The sequence below is a fragment of the Rhamphochromis sp. 'chilingali' genome, assembly GCF_963969265.1.
Source record: "Rhamphochromis sp. 'chilingali' genome assembly, chromosome: 3".
In the NCBI taxonomy this organism is placed as follows: Eukaryota; Metazoa; Chordata; class Actinopteri; order Cichliformes; family Cichlidae; genus Rhamphochromis; species Rhamphochromis sp. 'chilingali'.
In genome coordinates this window covers 3,774,778-3,798,215 of record NC_137931.1, presented here as the reverse complement: position 1 = coordinate 3,798,215, position 23,438 = coordinate 3,774,778, and the positions used below count along the sequence as shown (strand labels likewise).

General features: G+C 41.9%; 1 protein-coding gene across 1 annotated transcript in view; it reads left to right on the top strand.

Annotated features, from left to right (window-relative positions):
- The window catches only part of LOC308394299 (uncharacterized protein), a 1,060,216-nt gene that overhangs the window by 635,644 nt on the left and 401,134 nt on the right, over positions 1-23,438 (top strand). The window contains exon 30 of the mRNA XM_080878552.1: positions 20,363-20,539. Within this exon, the coding sequence (XP_080734678.1) occupies positions 20,363-20,539 (177 nt within the window). The remainder of the gene's footprint in view (positions 1-20,362; positions 20,540-23,438) is intronic.

Here is a 23,438-nt window from a genome sequence, read left to right as displayed (position 1 = left end):
AATAACAGAGTCATCCTGCTCACAAACAGCAGTTTGGTTTCATGAGCTCACTTCCTGCAGTGATCCTCAGCTTCTCTCCAAAGGAGCCGTAACATGTGGGCTCCTCACCATGATGATGATCCCAAACACACTGAGTTCCTTCATCCACCTGATCATGTACTTATTAAATAATGTGATGTTTTTGGTGTTTTTTAAAGACTTTGAGCCTCTAAAATAACTGGTTTGGACTTTAGGGCCAAAGCTCCAACATTAGAAAGCCGTCAGTGTGATGCTTCCAGTACAACAGCACCTCTGAGTGTGTGTGTTTACCTCTCAGACTAACTCCACCCTGACATCAAGAAGATGGAGGAAGAGGACGGAGCAGCATCTGCAGCATCCAGCTGTGTGTCTGTGAGGAGTGACTGGTCCAAAGAAATATTTCCTCCAGACTTCAGTAATGAACCTGCAGCAACAATGTTCTTCAATCATGGAGCTCAGCTGACCATGTAAGAGAGCTGCTGACTCAGAGTTCAAAGGTTGTTTCTATAAATGTTCTGCCAGTGACATCATAACTTAACCTAACACTGGTCTGTGTATGAAGTATCATTTAGTGGCAGTTGTTAAAGTTGTATAATGATGATGCTAGTTTGGGGTGTATTTTCCTGCTGATGCAAATGCATCTACTTTGCCCTTTGTCTGGTGCTTTGGACAAAGACGTCCAATGAAACTCAGAACAACACAGTTTGCACCACCAGCAGGCAGAGGAAGTGGCTGACATCCAGAAATCCTACCAGTGGCTGAACAAAGCTGGACTGAAAGACAGCACAGAGGCACTAATCATGGCAGCACAGGAACAAGCTCCGAGCACAAGACCCATAGAGCCCGGGGTCTACATGGCTCTTTTTGGGGGGGTTGTGTTGTATTAATAGTGACTTTGTTTCTTTGGACCAAAATCTTTTGTTTTTCAGTTCAGTTGCAACATTGACTAACACTAATGCAGGGGTCGGCAACCTGCGGCTCTTTAGTCCTTACAGTGCGGCTCCTCGTGGTTTGGGAAAATAAATTAGAAGTATTTAGCAGAAGTGTATTTTATTTATGTTCTTTTTTAACTTGTAGTTCTAAATTGGAAGATTATTGTGATATTGAAATATAAAAATAAAATTATATTTTTTTATTTTTTCATCGTTCAAATAAGCGTCACACTCGTGGAAGCCGGTGTACCCGCCGAAACGCCGTGCATTTATCGAGACTTTCAGCCCCAGGTAGGCCAATTATGGATCTTCGGATCCACATTATGTCAGCAGCTGTTCTCCACCGTGAACTACGTTAAAAACAAACACGCTCACGCCTCACAGACGACAGCTTACAGTCCTGTAAAGATGAAAGTGACTTCGTACAGCCCCGACCTGCAGACGCTGTGCGCAGAGGTTCAGGAGCAGAAGTCCCGTTGTAAACATATCACGGCAGACCCGACGATGTTTGCATGAACTCGCTTTTCAGCTTCTCTTTATTGACCACTTTTCACACGGTTGCTGTACGCACACAGCCGGCTGTAGCTTTGCTGCTCACAGCCCGACACACACCAACACAACAGCACAGACGTTAAGGCGGCGAGGCGTGATTGCGGGTGCCGCTCAGGTGCGTCCGCCTCCCCTGCAGCGGCGCTGCAGACCACGCCCCGCCACACACATTAACCAGGTAAAATACATATTTAGGCAGAATTTTGCAAATATCTATTTTTCATCTTTCAGCAGCATAGAGCTTTTTTTCCAATTATTTTTTAAAAGTCAGGTCAAGGCTCCAAAAGCCCAAAGGCGATATAAGGGTGGCGGCTCACAGCAGTTTTTGTTTGCTACATCATTTTAGTTCAGCTGGGTGTCTTTCCTTTGGTTATATTTCTTTAAGAGTTCAAATGTGTTCATTACATAAATAACCTGTAATTTTCTCTGTAGCACTTCATGGATTTCATAAGCAACACACCTTAGTTGTTCATACAAAGCATAAAGGTAAAAACAGTATATACAGTGTTATCTTCATTCTAGATGTCAAAAAGTATTTGTGGCTCCCAGTGTTTTCTTTTGCGTGGAAACTGGCTCCAAATGGCTCTTTGGGTCCTGAAGGTTGCTGACCCCTGACCTAATGGTATATTTTTTTTAGCTGGATCGTTCTATAAAAACATGAATCAAATCTGGGAAAAGTTTCCACCTGACCTGTTGAATGTTATTGAAGCCAGAAGTTTGCCTTCATACTGTGTTTCTTGCATGCCTTTTGTGGTGTACTAATTGATGTGAAATGAATGCAATGTGGTTGTGTTTGCAGAGGTCAGAGGTCACAGTCTCCAGCATCCAGCTGTGTGTCTGTGAGGAGTGACTGGTCCAAAGACAGACCTCTAAACTTCAGTCATGAACCTGCAACAACAATGTTCTTCAATCATGGAGCTCAGCTGACCATGTAAGAGAGCTGCTGACTCAGAGTTCAAAGGTTGTTTCTATAAATGTTCTGCCAGTGACATCATAAATGATTCCTAATGGTGGTCCGGGTACGATAATGCTAGTATCAATCGTAGTAGTAATGCAATCCAAGGTAATGATTTCTGCTCTGTTGCTGTGAACGTCTCTGCAGCCGTCTGTACTCTAATCTGAGACAACTATTACTGACAGAAACCATCACATCATCCAGTTTGTGTGTTTGCAGCTGCTTAAAAGATTTTAAACAGAGATTAATCAGTAATTCATGTGTTTGTGTTTGCAGAGGTCAGAGGTCACAGTCTCCAGCATCCAGCTGTGTGTCTGTGAGGAGTGACTGGTCCAAAGACAAACCTCCAGGCTTCAGTGATGAACCTGCAGCAACAATGTTCTTCAATCATGGAGCTCAGCTGACCATGTAAGAGAGCTGCTGACTCATTTACGGGTGTTTGAAATTCTGTGACCACTTTGTAATTTTAGTTTATATTTTAAAGTGTTTTTATTTGTAGTTGCCTGTATTTTTATTACACTGTGTGTAACGTGGTGGTTTGTGCTGTTTGGGATTGTTTTGGTGTATTTGTGTCAGAACATCAGATAAATGATTTCATCACATTTTAAAAGAAAGTATCAGGATAATAATCTGAACTGAGTCATCAGAAATAGAAAGATGGTCTCAACAGGCCACTGAGCTGATCTCCAAAGAAATGCAGAAGATTGAAGAGTCCGAGGCTGTTTATTTGTCACAGGCATCGTCATACACGTACAACACAGTGAAATGTGCTGAGCTGCTCCTGTGACTGGACAAAACATTAGAAACAATCATTAAATGAAATAATGAAACATTGTGCAGATGTAATGTTAAAGTGCTTTGTGCCACATTAGCACAGCATGTACTGACAGAGCAGTGCAAGCAGAACAAAGCAAATGAGCAAAGTGATGTAAACAGAGTAACTGAACAGAGTGAGCAGAGTAATATCAGCAGTAATGAAGCAGCAGGATCAGTGTAGCAGCGTGTGACGTCATAATGAATCAGGTATGATCTGAAATATGACAGTGAGACAAGAACATGATGTAAGGTCCTGTTGAAACCCTGATGGTGATGCTATGAGGGGAGCATGTTCTGATTTAGGACTTGGATGGTCTGAGGATAGAAGCTCCTCTCTGTTTGTGTCCTGATGGTGCAGAAGCTTCTGCCTGATTGTAGAAGGAGCTGAAGCCAGCATCATCCCAGAGGTGAAGCTCCTCTGTGTGCAGACCTGAGGTCAGATTCCTCCAGGCTGATGTTCAGGATCTACAGAAACGTGTGGTTGTAGTTATTGCTGCACTGTGTGCTGACAGCAGATCCTCAGAACAAAGCGCTGCACACGTGTTCTTTACAAACATCTGTACATATAAAATATGGATCATGGCAGTGAATGAACACGTTTCTGTCATTTGTTTCATTGGCTTCTTTTTTCTGCCTGTGTTCATGTGATTAATGTCTAACACATAAACAGGTTTGTAATCAAACATCACATCATCAGGGAGGCATCATGAAACAAAGTTACTGCTGGAGGCTGAACTCAATTTGGTGGCAATGTTCAAAAATATCACTCAGATCATTTCAAAGCTTTTAGTTCTTCTTCTTCACTTCTGTAAAAGAATAGAAAGGAAATCAGAACCCAGAAGTTCACTTCCTGATGACTGAACTCTTTCAAAATAAAGCTGAAAGCTCTGAATGTGACACCGCTGCTCCACCACAGTTTTTAGAGGAGGTCAAAGGTCAGTTCAGAGTGATGGATCCCAAACTTCCAGTACATCCAGTGAAGGACATAATCAGCTCTGTGATGAAGGCTTTTACTGTGGAGTTTGTAGGCTGATCACTCTGTGTTTAATAAGACAGGCAGGAACAGCAAAGGAAACTTGGATTCTGAACTCAAACACAAGTTTCTCCACTTTGACTTTTCTCTGTGACCATCAGAGCTTCTGCACAGTGTCATCAAATCTGGATGTTTGTCACTGACAGTCAATGATTTTAGTGATAAAGAAATGTGTTCACAGAGGGAGGAAGAGGAAGAGGAGTGGTGTCTGTGAGGAGGAGCAGCTGTCCTGCTGTGCTTTGTGTCAGGACGTCCTGAAGGATCCAGTCTCTACCAGCTGTGGACACTGGTTCTGCAGACAGTGCATCTCCTCATACTGGGACCAGTCTGCTTCATCAGGAGACTGGTCCTGTCCCCAGTGTGGAGAAAGATCCAGAAGCAGAGCTGGACTGCAGACAGCCAGTCAGAGCAGCTGTGTACAAAGTAAGACTGAACATCTGTCTGCTGATGGACTCATTTCTGAAAACTGGACTTCTTGTTGTTGTTCAGACATTGAAGAGTTTTCTTTCTGTTTTTCTTTCTTTCAGCAGATGTTGGTCTGCAGGAGGTTTTAGATGAACATAAGATCAGTCTGAGGAGGAGATGTGAACGTGTGACTGAAGGAAGTGATGAAACAGGAAGTAGAACTCTCCTCAACAGGATCTACACTGAGCTCTACATCACAGAGGGACAGAGTGAAGAGGTTCATAGCCAACATGAGGTGAGGCAGCTGGAGACAGCTTCCAAGATGGACGCCCTCCATGACACTCCAATCAGGTGCCAGGACATCTTTAAAGCCTTACCTGACCAACAGAGACCCATCAGAGTGGTTCTGACCAACGGCGTGGCTGGTGTTGGAAAAACCTTCTCAGTACAGAAGTTCACTCTGGACTGGGCAGAGGGCTTGGAGAACCAACATGTCAGTGTGGTGGTTCTGCTTTCATTCAGGGAGCTGAACCTGATCAGAGAGGAGCAGTACAGTCTTCTGGAGCTGCTCCATGTTTTCCATCCAACACTACAGAAGGTCACAGCAGAGAAGCTGGCTGTCTCTCAGCTTTTGTTCATCTTTGACGGCCTGGATGAAAGCAGACTTTCATTGGATTTCACCAACAGGAAGCTGCTGTCTGATGTCACACAGAAGTCATCAGTCAGCCAGCTGCTGACAAACCTCATCCAGGGGAATCTGCTTCCCTCGGCTCTCGTCTGGATAACTTCCCGACCTGCAGCGGCCAATCAGATCCCTCCTACATGTGTTGACAGGCTAACAGAAGTACGAGGCTTCACTGACGCCCAGAAAGAGGAGTACTTCAGGAGGAGATTCAGTGATGAAGAGCTGTCCAGCAGAATCATCTCCCACATGAAGACATCCAGGAGCCTCCACATCATGTGTAGAATCCCAGTCTTCTGCTGGATCACTGCTACAGTTCTGGAGCACATGTTGACTACAGAGCAGAGAGGAGAGCTGCCCAAGACCCTGACTGACATGTACTCACACTTCCTGCTGGTTCAGACAAAGAGGAAGAAGAACAAGTACCACGAGGGACATGAGACGAGTCCACAGGAGCTGACGGAGGCTGACAGGGAAGTTCTTCTGAAGCTGGGGAGGCTGGCGTTTGAACATCTGGAGAAAGGAAACATCATGTTCTACCAAGAAGACCTGGAGCAGTGTGGTCTGGATGTGACAGAGGCCTCGGTGTACTCAGGAGTTTGTACAGAGATCTTCAAAAGAGAGTGTGTGATCTTCCAGAAACCAGTCTACTGCTTTGTTCATCTGAGCATCCAGGAGTTTCTGGCTGCAGTCTACATGTTCCACTGTTTCACCAACAGGAAGTCAGAGGTGCTGAAGGACTTCCTGGGAAAAAAATACAACGAGTCATCTCTGGATGATTTCCTTAAACGAGCCATGGAGAAATCCCTCCAGAGTAAAAATGGCCACCTGGACTTGTTTGTCCGCTTCCTTCATGGCCTCTGTCTGGAGTCCAACCAGAGACTCTTAGGAGGTCTGCTGGGTCAGACAGAGAACAGTCCAGAAACCATCCAGAGAGTCATCAAGAACCTGAAGAATAACAAGAAGTTTAATTCCTGTCCTGACAGAAACATCAACATCTTCCACTGTCTGATGGAGATGAACGACCTCTCAGTACATCAGGAGATCCAAGAGTTCCTGAAGTCAAAGAAAAGGTCAAAGGACCTCTCTATGATCCACTGCTCAGCTCTGGCCTTCATGCTGCAGATGTCAGAGGAAGTTCTGGATGAGTTTGACCTGCAGAAGTACAAAGCATCAAAGGAGGGACGACTGAGACTGATTCCAGCTGTGAGGAACTGCAGAAAGGCTCGGTGAGTCCAGATGTGATCATTAACATCATTGATCAGTGTCGGTTAATAGTTTAATGTTTAAATTAAAAACACAGTTCTTGGTTATAAAGTGCTTTACAAACACCAACATTACGGCTAACAGCTGGATTCTCCTGTTTCAGTGCAGCTAGCCAAACAACAAAGAGCCACTTGCTGCTAAAGACAGAGTGAAAGTGGACGGTATATCCTCCATTCTTCATGTAAAACACATGCAATGAATTGTAATGCACCATCTGTGTTTCCCTTCATGCAGTTTTCTCTTTATGGTAGACTTGGATATTTAAATGTTTACCTCCTGGAGAGTCTTGTTCACTTGATTAGTTTTTGTGAAGGGGATTCTCCTCACCCCGTCTCCAAGGGAGACACCAGCTACCCTTCAGAGAAAATTTATTTGCCCCACTTGTAACCACGATCTGGTTCCTCCCGTCACTGCCCACAGCTCGTGACCATAGGTGAGGGCAGGGACATAGATCGACCGGTAAATTTAGAGCTTTGCTGTCACGCTCAGCTCTCTCTCTCTTCACCACGACAGACCGGTACAGCGTCCACCTCACTGTTACCGCAGCAACAGTCTGTCTGTTGATTCCTGCTCCCCTCCCCCTTCTTTACACGACCCTGAGATACTCAGACTCCTCCACCTGGGGCAGGAACGTCTCTGACCCAGAGTGGGCACTCCACCCTTTCCCAGCTGAGGACCATGGCCTCAGATGCTGATCCTCATTCACACGGCTTCACACTCTGCTGAGAACAGCTCCACTGTGAGCTGGAGGCCATCACCTGATGAAGCCAACAGAACCACATCCTCTGTAAAAACAGAGACGAGACTCTGACACCACACAAGTGGAATATAAGGTCAGAGGTCAGCTGATACCTAATATGGTAATCCTGAGCTAACAGGAAAGGGAAATGCAGTGAAGAAATGGATTTTCAAATGAGGAGTGGAATCACCATTTTAAATGTACAAAGTAAATCCTTGATTTTATTTTTTAAAAGATTTTTAAAATCTTTTTAAAAATTGGAATTCAAAAATGTTTTTTAAAATGAAATAAATGTACTCATGTTTTATTGCACAATTTATTATTGAAGCGTTAAATGTATTTTGATGTGTTTTGACTCTTCTGATCCTCCATAATATTGAGATTGTATAGACGTTTTCAACATTTGCCAGATTTATGATTATACTATACACTATTATTAGTATAGTCTACTATTATACTATACACTATTATTAGTATAGTATACTATTATACTAGACACTATTATTAGTATAGTATACTATTATACTATACACTATTATTAGTATAGTATACTATTATACTAGACACTATTATTAGTATAGTATACTATTATACTATACACTATTATTAGTATAGTATACTATTATACTATACACTATTATTAGTATAGTATACTATTATACTAGACACTATTATTAGTATAGTCTACTATTATACTATACACTATTATTAGTATAGTCTACTATTATACTATACACTATTATTAGTATAGTATACTATTATACTAGACACTATTATTAGTATAGTATACTATTATACTATACACTATTATTAGTATAGTATACTATTATACTATACACTATTATTAGTATAGTATACTATTATACTAGACACTATTATTAGTATAGTCTACTATTATACTATACACTATTATTAGTATAGTATACTATTATACTAGACACTATTATTAGTATAGTATACTATTATACTATACACTATTATTAGTATAGTATACTATTATACTATACACTATTATTAGTATAGTATACTATTATACTAGACACTATTATTAGTATAGTCTACTATTATACTATACACTATTATTAGTATAGTCTACTATTATACTAGACACTATTATTAGTATAGTATACTATTATACTATACACTATTATTAGTATAGTATACTATTATACTAGACACTATTATTAGTATAGTATACTATTATACTATACACTATTATTAGTATAGTCTACTATTATACTAGACACTATTATTAGTATAGTATACTATTATACTATACACTATTATTAGTATAGTCTACTATTATACTAGACACTATTATTAGTATAGTATACTATTATACTATACACTATTATTAGTATAGTATACTATTATACTAGACACTATTATTAGTATAGTATACTATTATACTAGACACTATTATTAGTATAGTATACTATTATACTATACACTATTATTAGTATAGTCTACTATTATACTATACACTATTATTAGTATAGTATACTATTATACTAGACACTATTATTAGTATAGTATACTATTATACTATACACTATTATTAGTATAGTCTACTATTATACTATACACTATTATTAGTATAGTATACTATTATACTAGACACTATTATTAGTATAGTATACTATTATACTATACACTATTATTAGTATAGTATACTATTATACTATACACTATTATTAGTATAGTCTACTATTATACTAGACACTATTATTAGTATAGTCTACTATTATACTATACACTATTATTAGTATAGTATACTATTATACTAGACACTATTATTAGTATAGTCTACTATTATACTATACATATCTGTTTTTAACAGGGAATCTTGATCATGTTACATTTGACTTCTGTTGAGCTTCTTGAATTGTCACCTTCAGTTCCTTTCATTTTGTCTTCCAGTGTCTTTGGTTTAAATGTATTTACCCCTGTGAACTGCATATGAAACAGTTCACCTCTTGTCACTCACTATTATCTGTTTGCCATAAAAGTGTTGGTGATGTGTTGGGAGAATCATTATTTTCAGTCTCTTCGTATAAACATAGTGAGGCAAAGATGTGGGTCGTGGTCCCTGATAATCAGATGTGTCTGTGTTCTGTTACATGTGACGTTAGAGAGGTTTTAGTGGAGATAAAAACAGGACCAACATCACTCGTGACTGCTTTCCTGTCTTCAGTGTGTTTACTGTTGGAGCTCGTCCTCCTGTTGCATCTGTCACAGCTGTTACGCTCCTCTGTGACTCCTCCTCTATCTGCTGTCACACTGCAGGAGTTTTTGGTCATGGCGTGTGAATAACTGCCGAGGTCGGCTAGGACGACGACACCACTCGTTGTCAGACCCTGTCACGCTGTCGGGAGTCCAGTGTACAGTCCTTGGTGTTGCATATTTTAATATGTTTTAGCTGAGACTGTAGTGGGCACTCTTTAAATGTCGGGTCAGTTTGTCACGTTAGAGCCTATTTGTGCCTGTTAGTGCTGCGATGACTTTAGACCGAGCTGACTGAGGGGTCTAAGCTCATGATGCCACCAGCAACACCCGGGTCATGCTGCAGAGTTTTCAAACCCCGCTGACACTCGACATAATTTACTCAGGTTATATCAGGTGATCTAAGAAAGGCCGCTTAGAAAGAAAAGCGAGTGCACTGCTTTAAGTTTCTTGAAGATGTTTAATCCGAACATTCAGCTTCTTCACTTCTAAAACCAAAAAGTGGAGAGTCCCAGATTTTAATCCTAGTGGGAGTGTCCCTTAAGAGGGTCGCTGACCAACTATTGATCATGTGGCTCATCACATGAGCCAAGCTGTGAAAAAGGGTGTGGGTGATTATCAGCAGAGGTTTCGAGAGATGAAACGTCTTCAAGAAACTTAAAGAAGTCACTTTTCTTTCCAGGCTCCTTAGATTACCATGACTGTATGATGAGAACCTACACAGACATATCAGGTGAAGATTTCAGTGTTTTGGTTCAGTTTAATGTAAAAATGGAGATGAAACACATATAAAGGCTGGTTTACACCACTGAGCCCTGCTCTAAAACACTGACACAGATCTGTCTGTGAAGCTGGCTTTAACAAATAAGAGCTTAAAGTTTTAAAAACATGTTTAGCACCAAACTGTCCACTTTACTGTCTGTAGCAGGAAGTGGCTGTTTGGCACTGAAACGGGAGAATCCAGCTGTTAGCCGTGATGTTGTGTTTGTAAAGCTCTTCATAAACGAGGACTGTGGAGGAGGAGAGCCTGTGTGAGTCAGGTGGTTCACCGGCCGAGTGTATCAGCGGCAGAAACAGCTGATCAGCGCAGTTTTATGCAATAAAATAATCTTTCTGTTCCCAAACACATCCACACAGTTTACAACATAACAGCCCACTACATGCACATCACACCACAAACATGCATAAACCTGAACATAAAATATGTCCTGTACCTGTGTGATCTCTTTAAATAACTCACAGAATATCAACACTAACGCCACAAGTTTGTTGGTATTTTAACATTTTAACCATTGATTTTGAATTAAAACCAACAGTTAAAATATTTTTGCACCAGAGGAAAGAGCAGCAGAAATATTAAGACAGATAAATCATTCTGTCTTCAGTCTCCATGAACAGCATCAACATCCTCTGGTGAAATTTCTCTTTCCTCCTTAAAATATATTAAATGTCAGTTTAATTCCAGATTAATGGTTAAAACATGTATGTCACATATGAACATCAGGAAATAAAGAAAAGTGACTGATTCAGTTCCATATATGCTCCAGGGAGGCGTTAAGGTTCATTAAAATTGTTCAGTTATTAAACTTTAATCTGAGCCGAGCTGACTTCCTCAGGAACAAATAAACACCGAGATAAACTTCACCTTACAGATATAATCTAAATGAATCATATCTAATCTCAGAGAGTTGACAGTCAGCTGTGTGCTGGGAGACATGTTTGTCTGCAGTGTACGAGCTCTGACTGCTCTCCAAAAATGTCGGAGTGAATACATTAATATTAAAAGTGTAGCTGGTGACACAGAAACAGAGGATTTAAGAAGTTTAAGTGTAGGTCGGGTCCACACATGTCCAAACACCTGTGCGTAGGCCTGCTTGTTACTCAGAAACGAACACTAATAAAATGGCCATAAGGCCAAAGCAATGGTTTTGACTGGTGTTGACCCCGCCCCCACCCTGAGTGTGGATGCTGAGAGAAGGGCCAGCTGTGAATATGAGGCTGTGGGAGCAGATGGAGAGAGAGTATGTCGGGGTATCCCAGTACAAACTTTACTGGGGTCAGAAATTAGACAGACCCCAGTTCCTTTGTTTGATTTATCTAGTTTGATGTTAGGAAAGAGATTCATGAGATGGAAAAACCTCCCAGTCTACTGAGATTCAGAAATGATTTGTACACATGGAAACTCCCTGAGTGGGAACAAAGAGTGTCCTGTCAGGAAGAGCATTTGGAATATGGATGTTGAGGATGTGACAGTGCCTGAAATCCTGCTGCTGTTCTGAACCATAGTTTCTGATCTGAAGGTCAAACAGAGTCATGATGGTTGTTTCTATTTGTTCCTTTTTAGTTTAGTTCCCCTGAAATCAGATGTGATATCAGCAGCTCTGAGTTCATTCATCATTATTGTCCAGTGATGACATTTCTGCTCCGTTTGGTGACAGTCAGCAGATTTTTCCTGAGTGTGGACGTGAACAGTCGTACCTGACAGCAGCAGGTAGCAAACAGAGATCGTCTTTCCAGCTGGAACTCTTCACTGAGCTGAACTCATTCAAAATGTTCTAGATTCAAGACAGGAAACAGTCCACATGTGTGTCTTCACTCTGACTCTGGATCAGATCTCAGTGACAGACTGTGGACATTGTGGAAGCCTAAATGTGACACCATCTTCCACCTTCATCTGCAGATTAAAGCCAAACAAAGATTCTCATTAAAAGTCTGCAGGTCTGAGAGAGACTCAATCGTTGTGTCATGTCAAACACAGTAAGAGGAGCTGAAGCACAGATGTGAAGAGCAGATGTTCATCAGATTATGACCTCACTCTGTTTTGTCTTCATATACATTCAGTCTGTGTTTATAATGCAGACTTTCTGCTTTTATAATAACACATTTTATATTTTCTGTAATCACAGACTGGCTGACTGTGGACTCTCAGAGACTCACTGTGAAGTTGTGGCCTCGGCTCTGAAGTCCATCCCCTCCCATCTGACAGAGCTGGACATGAGTAACAACGAGCTGCAGGATTCAGCAGTGAAGCTTCTGTGTGCTGGACTGGAGAGTCCAAACTGTCGACTGGAGACTCTGAGGTGAGTTCACTGACTGCAGCTGTTGTTGTTTTTCTATATTTCAGGCTGCAGAGACTTTGAGCTTGTGTGGAAACAGAGAGAGAGAAAAGAAAGACATGAATGTCAAAGCTAATAAAGGTGAAGTTAGGAGCTGTGATGATGTTCATGTATCAGAAGCTGATCTGGCTGCTACAGAGACGACCCACACAGCTGCTGTGGTGAGGTTTGTGTTAAAGCAGAGGAACACAGGCCCAAACATGACAGCAAAGCAGGTTTCAGGCTCTGTGAGAGGATTTCAAACAGAAGCTGGAGAAGAGAAAGGACTACAGAAAGAAGGCAGCTGAGACCAGTCCAAGTTTTTCCATGGAGCCCAGTCTAACATTCATTTATACACTAACGTACAGAAGTGAACGGGAAAATGAATCCATAGTTTCAAATGTAGAAATAGTTCTCAGTTCATTTACAGAGTTTAATACCGTTCATGAGGAAATGTTCAGTTCGATTCAATTCGATTGGAATCTGGGAAATTTTGCCTCAGACAGAAATATTATAATTCAGTACATTTACATATTTTTGTGTCTATAAAAGGGAAGCTGGCACTTTTGAGACTTTATCAAATGTGTGAGCATCACAGCAGAGGCCTTTGTGTCAAAGTAGCTGAAGATAAAACACGGAAGAACATGAAGGTGATTTTCCTGTTCTGGGATTTTATAGAAATATTCTGCAGTAGATCAAAAACGAAAGAAAACCATGAATCAACACATGAACATTACCTGATGCTGCTGAAGTGAAGCAGAGCAAAGTTACAGTGTTTTTATTAAAGACACAACTGAGCGTTTTGCAATTTGCATAATTTTAAAAAGTTTAAATTTGTTCAGTATTGAACAGCAGAAATTAGGTTTTCTTTTCGAAAGCAAGTAAAAGGAAAAAAACAGCAGCCGACAGCGCTGTAAACAACGGTAGACTTGTGCGTAACAAGCAAGCGAATAATGCAGAAAACAGATTTTAAACAGGAAACTGTTCTTGAAGTACAGAGAGAGAGAGAGAGAGCTGTGCATGAAGTGTGATTTTATTGTGGTGGAAGCAAAACAGCAAAAGTCAGAGTGAGTTCATGACGATGTTTATGTGAAGCGTAGTTTGGATCTTCTTTTGCTGCTGGTTCAGTCAATATTGTTTGGAGAGAGATAAAACTAACAGCTTCAGAATCGAGCGCAAAAAGGACGTAAACACAAAGCGTGGACCCGCCGAAACATCAGAATCGGCGAGCTGTCGGCTTTCAGCCCCGACCGTGTCTGTGCCGTCAGTGAGAAAGGCGACATCTCACTGATTCTGATGTGTCGGCGGGTCCGAGCTTTGTGTTTACGTCTCTGTGCAGAATCCGTGTTCCTGCTCTCATTCACTGTTTCAGCTGTTTGGTGGTTGTTAAAGTTTTGTGAGGTTTAACCTGAGATTCTGACATTTCGGGCAAAATAAATTAATATTAAAAAATTGATTCAGGATTTTAATTAATCAATATCACGTTATCCAAGCCAGAATCGATTTTAATCGATGAATCGATTATTAAAACCCACTCCTAATTCAAAGCACTGAAGCATCGACTTGTTCCATTATCCAACAATGAAAACAAGAAACACAGACAGCTGGCCTTCAAAAGCTGCTCCTTTTGAAACATGTTGGTGGTAAAATGTAAGAAGAGCTGAAGCACATAAATGATCTACGTGCCAAAATATTAAACACAGTTGATATATTTGTGTGAGTGTTGTGATTCAGGTGTAGATGTAATAATGTACATATAGCAGAGTTTCCTCTTCTAGATCAGCTGATCAGAGTAAGGCCAATCAGCTCTGAGCATGCTCAGTCTGAGTTATGGAGCCACATACTATGATTCACCATGGCAACGGCATGAGCAGAGGCTCCGTGTGAATCCAGAGGAGCAGGAACATGAATGATGACAGTAGATGTTTGTGTGAAAGTGCTGGAAGCAAATGAGTGTGTGATGTTCTTTCAGTGTTGCACTTTGTAGACGCTCCCTGAGCACTGGTCTCACAGCCAGCTGCACATAGAGACCAGTGTTGTTAGTCCAGGTCAGAAGATGACTTGTTGGAATGAAAATGAGCTTGTAGTTTGTCTGCTTTAATAATGTGACTGGAAAAAGGTGTTGGACTTCAAATATGTCCATTTCTGTCACACTTCACCTTTAAAAGTGAAGCCATGTGGTTCCTGGAAGGAAAAACACGACTTTTTCAAGTCTTTGTCCTGTTTTTATGAGAAATGTACGACTTTAATGTGAAACATTCAGAGTTTTTTCTCTTGTTGTGTTTGTTTGAAGCTGCTTCCTGTTGGCTTCAGCTGTTTGGAGTTTCCATTTTCTAAACTTCTACATTCTGAACCTTCTTCAGCTCTGAACAGATGATGAAACACTGAATGATTTCAAGCACTTTGTCTAATAAACTTACATCTTTCATTCTTTATACAGATTGAAGAGCTGTGGTTTGTCAGATATTGGCCTTGATTATCTGGCAGCAGCACTGAAGTCCAACCCCTCGTATCCCACAGAGGTGGACCTGAGTGGAACCTACAGCAACCTGAAGGATCCAGGAGTGAAGCATCTGTGTGGTTTCCTGGAGAGTCCAGGATGTAAACTTGAAACTCTGAGGTCAGTCAGCATGTTTTAGTTGTGCTGAGATGAATATGATGTGAAAGTTGTGCTGACACTAAACTGCAGACATCAGGCTGATATTATACTGATCCACACTGAGGATCTTCATGGTAAAGTCTGTTTTCTTCTTCTCTGGTTTAGTCCATTGACTGCAGCAGAACAATGTTCACATTTCAAACAGTGATACTCAACGTATGGCCCGCGGCCCACACGCGGCCTGCCCACCTTTCCTGATTCAGAGAGAGGGGACCCTGATTAACTGTGTAGCTTCTTCCTCACAGTTCTAAGTATCAGACACAACAATGAATAATCCACAGCTGACTGTCTTTAGCAGGTCAAAGGTCACGGCACACAGCACTCTGTGAAACAGTTTGGAGCAGGAATTCTTGCACATTTACAAACTGACACTGCTGCACGGCATGCTGGGTAATGCTAGCTGCTCAGGTATGGGCGTGCTAATGGCTGTGAGGCTCTGTGGCTGCAGAACACCGAAGAAGAGAAAAGAGAGGTGGAGGATGAAGAAAAGAGGCGGAGATGAAGCAGAAGTTTTGCTCCATAGAGGAGCTGTGTCTGTGTGGGCAGGGCTCAGACAGCTCCAGACAGTATTTGATAAGCTGATGTACAAACATGTAGGTCGTGTCCAAATTCATGGGCTGCATCCTCCTGAGGCCGCATTTGTAGACCGATTACGTCACAGCGACACGTCGAAGGCTGTCCAAATTCGTAGACTCCTCCGAATGCAGCCAACAAATGCGTCCTCCTTTTCCCCGAATTTGAAGGATGGGTCGGGTGTGTCCTTCGTGGCCTACCATATCCCAGAATTCATAGCGCGGCCCAGCCAAACTCCAGTTTCCAACAATGGCGGCCGCTACTAAGTTTTAAAATTACTCATACTAATCTTTTTCGGTCACAAAATAAACTTTTAACATATTTTCAGGCGAGAAAGTAGCTGTGTAAACATCAAATATCTGCTCGGTTTATCAAGATATCGCATATTTGCAAAAGTGCTTCGACGTTTTCGGAGACGTCTGCTACCCACCAGCTCGATAGCTCGCCGGGAGCTCGAGGGTCACTGAAGCCGCCGAGAACGGCACAACTCCCGGCACATCATTTTCAGATCACCGCGGACTTTCGCTACTCAGGTTAAACGTGATATATAAGTCACTTAGACAACCTCAAAATGTTATTGTTTGACTTTTTTCAGTGTTTTGTTTGTTCGTGAGTAAATCGGTTTGGCTGAGATTAAAGTTATTAGATTAGATTAGATAAAATAAAACTTTATTAATCCCCCAGGTGGGTTCCTCCTTGGTCTTTACAGAGCTGACTAAACGTCAAACAGAAAACTGATTAAACAGAAGTATGAGACGGTCGAGAATTTACGCCAGTGTCCTGTTATATTTTAGATAGCAAGGAGCAGACGGCTGAGTTTATTAAACTCCACCGAGACAGCGGTGACGCTAATCAGAAGGCTAGACCGTCCAATTTCCCCAGCCGTTTATTTCCAGCCTACCCGACCTTCTGAGGACCCAGCCCACGTAGACCGCAAAGGCCGGGTCCTCGGGAGGATGCAGCCCATGAATTTGGACACGACCGTAGAATGATGGTGGCAGCTACAGAAACAGGTCCATACAGACTGAAGCGTGTCTCAGTCTGAATGTACACTGCTGTTATAAGAGCTGTGGAAACTCAGGTCAAAAGGACGTAACCACACTGCTGACAGTTCCAGGACATTCACAGAGTTACAGCATCATTTGTGACCATAAAGACAGAAAGCTCATCCAAATCCTGGGATTAAAAGTCTGTCCTGGTGGTGTCCAGTCAAACACGTCTCTGTGAAAGCTTCAATCCAACAGGCTCCAAAGTCCTTCTGCTCATTTCCTCGCCGGGTTCTTGATGCTCCTGTACCATCTCTCTGTCATCCTCCTCGCTCCCTCTTTGCACTCACAGTCTTTGTGCATCATTAACACTCACATGTGGAAAACCAAAGTTTTACTGGGCAGAAGATGATCATCAGTGACTCTGTCTTTAAAACACTCTTGTTAGAAATGTACGACTTTAATGTGAAACATTCAGAGTTTTTTCTCTTGTTGTGTTTGTTTGAAGCTGCTTCCTGTTGGCTTCAGCTGTTTGGAGTTTCCATTTTCTAAACTTCTACATTCTGAACCTTCTTCAGCTCTGAACAGATGATGAAACACTGAATGATTTCAAGCACTTTGTCTAATAAACTTACATCTTTCATTCTCTATACAGATTGGAGCGCTGTGATTTGTCAGAGATCAGCTGTGATTATCTGGAAGCAGTGCTGAAGCTCAACCCTTCGTATCCCACAGAGGTGGACCTGAGAGACCACAAGCTGCAGGATTCAGGAGTGAAGCAGCTGTGTGTTCTTCTGGAGAATCCACAACATCAAATTGAAACTCTGAGGTCAGTCTCCACGTTTTAGTTGTGCTGACACTGTCGATCTGTGGAACTAAAACCTTTATACAGGAAGTCTGGTTCAGCTCTTTGTAGACCTTCTAATCTCTGATGCTCTGAGTCTTACTCAGTAGATGATGCAGAGTTGTGAAGCCGATGTGGGTGAGGACACTCGCCCAGCTCTAACTACTTTGACGTCCAGGCGGCTTCCCTGCTTGTCCTGATACAAACAAACCTGAGTAACCTTGCAGGTCAGATCTCATCAGTCACACCTGTTATGGCAGCTCTCCTCTAGATTGTAGTTCTTGTTAACCTGGGATGGTTTTAGAAGCCTGGACCACAGACTGCAAGGGAAGATATTACTGGGAAAGGCCAAAGCAACCTATTAGACCCATTAAACACTAACATAGATGAATACTCAGATTTAAACCTTTATTGTTTCACAAAGGGTTAAAAAGGGAACGTCCACAGTTTAGACTGCAGCAGATTTTATTAAAGCAGTTTGACAGGAGCAAAGCAAAAACACAAAGAATAAGTGTTTCACATATTAATACATATAACATAATAATAAAAGAAAAGCAAAATAATGATACAAAAGAATGAAAAAGCTGTCCAGAGCAGCAGGATGTCTGAGGTCTGCAGAAACACAAAAACACAGCAGCTAAAAATAGTTGTTGAAAGAAAACGAGGTGGGAGCTGCTGATTCCTGAGCTTTGATACTGGATTAGCTTCAGTAGTTATTCCCATCACTGCTGTAGGAGCTACATTTAGTCACAGCTGATTGTCTCCTTTGACCAATCAGAAGACTACTGTTGTAAAAACAAGCAGACAAAGAACCAATGAGAGTGAAGAACAGGATAAAGAGCTCGTGTGATGGAGGCAAAGCAATAATCAGCAGACTGTAGCAGTTTCTATCTGGATGAAAGTAGAAGGAGCTCAGCGGAGCTCAGTCCCATATCTTTGGTTAGAAACAACATCAGTGATTTCCTGCTGCTCGAGATGATTCCAGCAGCTCTCATTACAGCAGCTGATGAGAGAAACAGCTGATGGCTCACAGCTCGTGCACTGTTGGATCTCCAGATGTTCACGTGGCTGAAGTCTGTGAAGAAACTGTGGTCCACGTAGTTCACACGGCCTCAGATTGGACCGAGCTCCCTGGATCACTGCAGCATCCTCAGCTGGTACATGGACGTCTCTGCTCCTCAGTCTTGGAGCCCTGCAGGTCCGTCCACACCACCAGGGTCTTCTCACTCACCTTTCCTTTGTCCTCGTCCTTCATCGGCCGTGCTGTGTCTTTGTTCCTGCGGTGTTGTTCCCACGATGCAGCGCTGATGTTCCCTCCTTGAATGCACAACAAGTACGGTGCTGGCACAGTTCACACAAAAGTACACTTAGTCCAAATTCAGCATGCGTCATTCAGAGCTTTCTTGATAATTATGGGCTGGCTGATGTATGGAGATTTCATAATCCTGCTTCACGTCAATACTCTTTTTTTCTAATGTCCATAAAACATATATTTGTATAGAAAAACGTCTCCCTTTAGTTACAGAATGTGATTATAAGACTCTGGTGATTTCTCCTCTTGTTTTTTCAATGTGTATTCCTGATGCCTGCTCCAACTATCAGCCATGGAGATTCAACTCAGTGTTGTTAGCAGATGAAGAGTTTGTCAGTTACAAAAGGTCTCAAAGACATTTTTTTTCTATTAATCAGACCCCAGAGATGTCATCATCAGTCATTTGGGAATCTCTAAAAGCATCTGAGAGGCCAAATAATTTCATTTTGTGCCAAACAAAGTGCAACACTGAAAGAACATCATCCATAAATATTGAGTAATAACTGGACTCTCATACAGCGAGACTCAAATGCCTTTAAACATCAGCTTATCCTGCTGATCCAAGTCCAACACTGAGTTTGTAAAAACATGTTTGTCAATCATTTTGTTTGGTTTTTGAGGAAAAAGATTCAATAAGTTGCTGCTAATACACAACATTTCATCATATTTCCTCATAACCCTCTTTTGTCTGACCATTTGATCCCATTTGAATTTGCAATAAAGGATCCTCAGAGTTTGGTGACAATAATGACAGTAGATGTTTGTGTGAAAGTGCTGGAAGCAAATGAGTGTGTGATGTTCTTTCAGTGTTGCACTTTGTAGACGCTCCCTGAGCACTGGTCTCACAGCCAGCTGCACATAGAGACCAGTGTTGTTAGTCCAGGTCAGAAGATGACTTGTTGGAATGAAAATGAGCTTGTAGTTTGTCTGCTTTAATAATGGGACTGGAAAAAGGTGTTGGACTTCAAATATGTCCATTTCTGTCACACTTCACCTTTAAAAGTGAAGCCATGTGGTTCCTGGAAGGAAAAACACGACTTTTTCAAGTCTTTGTCCTGTTTTTATGAGAAATGTACGACTTTAATGTGAAACATTCAGAGTTTTTTCTCTTGTTGTGTTTGTTTGAAGCTGCTTCCTGTTGGCTTCAGCTGTTTGGAGTTTCCATTTTCTAAACTTCTACATTCTGAACCTTCTTCAGCTCTGAACAGATGATGAAACACTGAATGATTTCAAGCACTTTGTCTAATAAACTTACATCTTTCATTCTTTATACAGATTGTGGAGCTGTGGTTTGTCAGAGATCAGCTGTGATTATCTGGCAGCAGCACTGAAGTCCAACCCCTCCCATCTGAGAGAGCTGGACCTGAGAAACAACAACAAGCTGCAGGATCCAGGAGTGAAGCATCTGTGTGGTTTCCTGGAGAGTCCAGGATGTAAACTTGAAACTCTGGGGTCAGTCAGCATGTTTTAGTTGTGCTGAGATGAATATGATGTGAAAGTTGTGCTGACACTAAACTGCAGACATCAGGCTGATATTATACTGATCCACACTGAGGATCTTCATGGTAAAGTCTGTTTTCTTCTTCTCTGGTTTAGTCCATTGACTGCAGCAGAACAATGTTCACATTTCAAACCTTCAAAGAAGAAGAAAAATCCTCCACTGGAAAATTCACTGTGAAACTCTCAAACTCTTCATTGCACCTTAAAGTCTGTCTGACACTGAAATCCAAAGCAAAATGTGCGTTTGCTTTACAGACAGCAGTCCAACACAAACATACACACATCATCCAAAACACAGTCCAACATCCAAATCTCCTCCACTGCCAGCATGAATGATGGGAAAGAGAAGGAGGAACACTCTGACATTCAGGGTTAGAATGAGTTTCATCAAGCAGACTGTGAAGATCAAAGCTGCATTAGAAAGCTTACATGAATGAATGAGTGGACAGAAGTGGACAGAGATCATCTGAAGCACTTCAAAGGCTTTAAATCAGCACATTTCTCTTCATTCTTTATCAACTCTGTTAGTTTCTCTCAGTTTTCTGTGGAATGAAGCTAACAGCAGGCTAATAAGATGCTGACCAATAGGTTTCTATTAAAGGTTGTAATTTGTATATGAAAAAGTGCTTTGGCTCAGCAGGGATCAGCTTACAGGTAGAATACAGCTGCTGGATGGGATTAGCATGTCATAGCTATCTACCAAACTGCTAACTGGGGGATTTCAGGCCATCTATGGATCATTTTTGCTAACTGTTTATTCAGCTTAGGCTCACAGGGCTGCAGCCTGTGCCCTAGCTGTCATAGGGCAAGAGGCGTGGTCCACCTGCACAGGTGAGCAGTCCATCACAGGGCCAACAGAGAGCGACAGAGAAGCACTCCCTCACATCCACACCTACAGCCAATTTAGAAGCACCAATGAACCTAAGCAGCATTTCATTGGACTGTGGGAGAACATCCAACCTCCACAGAAAGGCCCAGCTGACCAACAAGCTTCAACCTACAACCTTCTTGCTCTAAGGCACTAGTGCTAACCACTTTTGCCCATTTCAGCCCAAATCCTGCATCTTCCTGTTTCTGACTCCAGGCCAGCTCCACTAACACTTTCTCATCAGACACTGCCACCTAGTGGAGGAAGTCTTAGTTCCATTTGAAGCTTCAGATTACAGTTAGTTCCTTTACAAAGAGGTGGAGGTGGTGGGGCCACAGCACCATCATCACTGAGTGCCATAGGACACTTAACCTTTGTTTCCATATGCTGGGAACTTCCTGTTGTTCCAAGGAGGACTGGAAAATGTGTGAAAATCTCCCAGTCAGTTCCTCACAGCACACTTCAATCATTTCCCTCCCACAGCATCAGGACCAGGGCTTTTTCTCTCTTTGGTCCCACTAAGAGATTTCCACACAAACACCTCATCAGTGGGACTCTCAGAGCTACCAGCCCTTTGCTACAATCACAAAGCTCTTCATTGAAATCAATGATATCAAAGCTGGAATCAAATGAGTCCAAGTCTTCTGCTGATTCAGCATCACATTCATCTTTGCTCCTTGTTCTGCATCCCCACCATGGACTTCATTCCTTTCCAAGCCAGCCTTGAGTGTCCTTTATTCAGCTCATCCTCTGCTTTACTTTTACACCTGATTTTAGCTGCTTTATCTCTCTTTCAACAGGTTTCTGTGCCTCAATCTTTTTCTTCTCTCCCTCATAACAAGACAGCTTCTTCTGCCTGAGAACATGTTGGAGTGATTTACTAATCCAGGGCTGCTTATTGGGGAAAATACTTCCTGTTTCCAAAGTAATCCCCATTTTTCCCAGAAAGAAACGTCAGTAGAAATCGATGATCTAAGTGAGAACATGAGCCTTTAAAAAGTCCCAGTGGGTGCAGTCAAAGCAGTCCCTCAGTCCCAGTATAGAGTCTTTGGTCCAGACTGGAACAGCTGTGTGCCCAGTTTGAGCTCTCTTCAGTGCTGTGACCTGACAGACCCAGAGGGGCCATCACATCACATTTAGAAGCTCCCCTGATGGAGCCACAACACATGTCCAATACTTAGTCTGTCTTGTTGGACCAACTGGAAGAAATGATTCAAGGACTTAGTCACAGAACAGAGATTCAAATCTCCAAAATCCAACTGGCTGCATCAGGACATATAGTCTGAAACTCTGCACAGTTTCCTGTTTGAAGCTGCTTCCTGTTGGCTTCAGCTGTTTGGAGTTTCCATTTTCTAAACTTCTACATTCTGAACCTTCTTCAGCTCTGAACAGATGATGAAACACTGAATGATTTCAAGCTCTTTGTCTAATAAACTTACATCTTTCATTCTTTATACAGATTGTGGGACTGTGGTTTGTCAAAGATCAGCTGTGATTATCTGGCAGCAGCACTGAAGTCCAACCCCTCCCATCTGAGAGAGCTGTACCTGTGGGGAAACAACCTGAAGGATCCAGATGTGAAGCAGCTGTCTGATCTTCAGCAGAGTCCAGACTACAGACTGAAGACTCTGCTGTAAGTAGAGTGATGGAGTGAGTGGGTGGTGCTGTCAGCAGTATTGTACTAAACACAGTCAGTATGAAACAAAGATCCAGTGTTTCCTGTAAAGCTGCAGCTTCTCAGTGAAGCTGTGAGAGGAGCACGGTGACAGGCTTCAGGATTGGACACAAACACTTCCTGTTTCTCACCCTTATGGTCACCATAGTAACGGCTGACACGCTCTGATCAAACACTGTCAACAGCCAATCAGCTCTCTGAACAAAGCAGCACGCAGACCAATGACTGCATTGATTTCCAAGTTTAAAGCAGTGAAGAACACAGTCTGTAGGTGAGGAAGAATTTAGTGAGAGCAGATGTTTGGATGG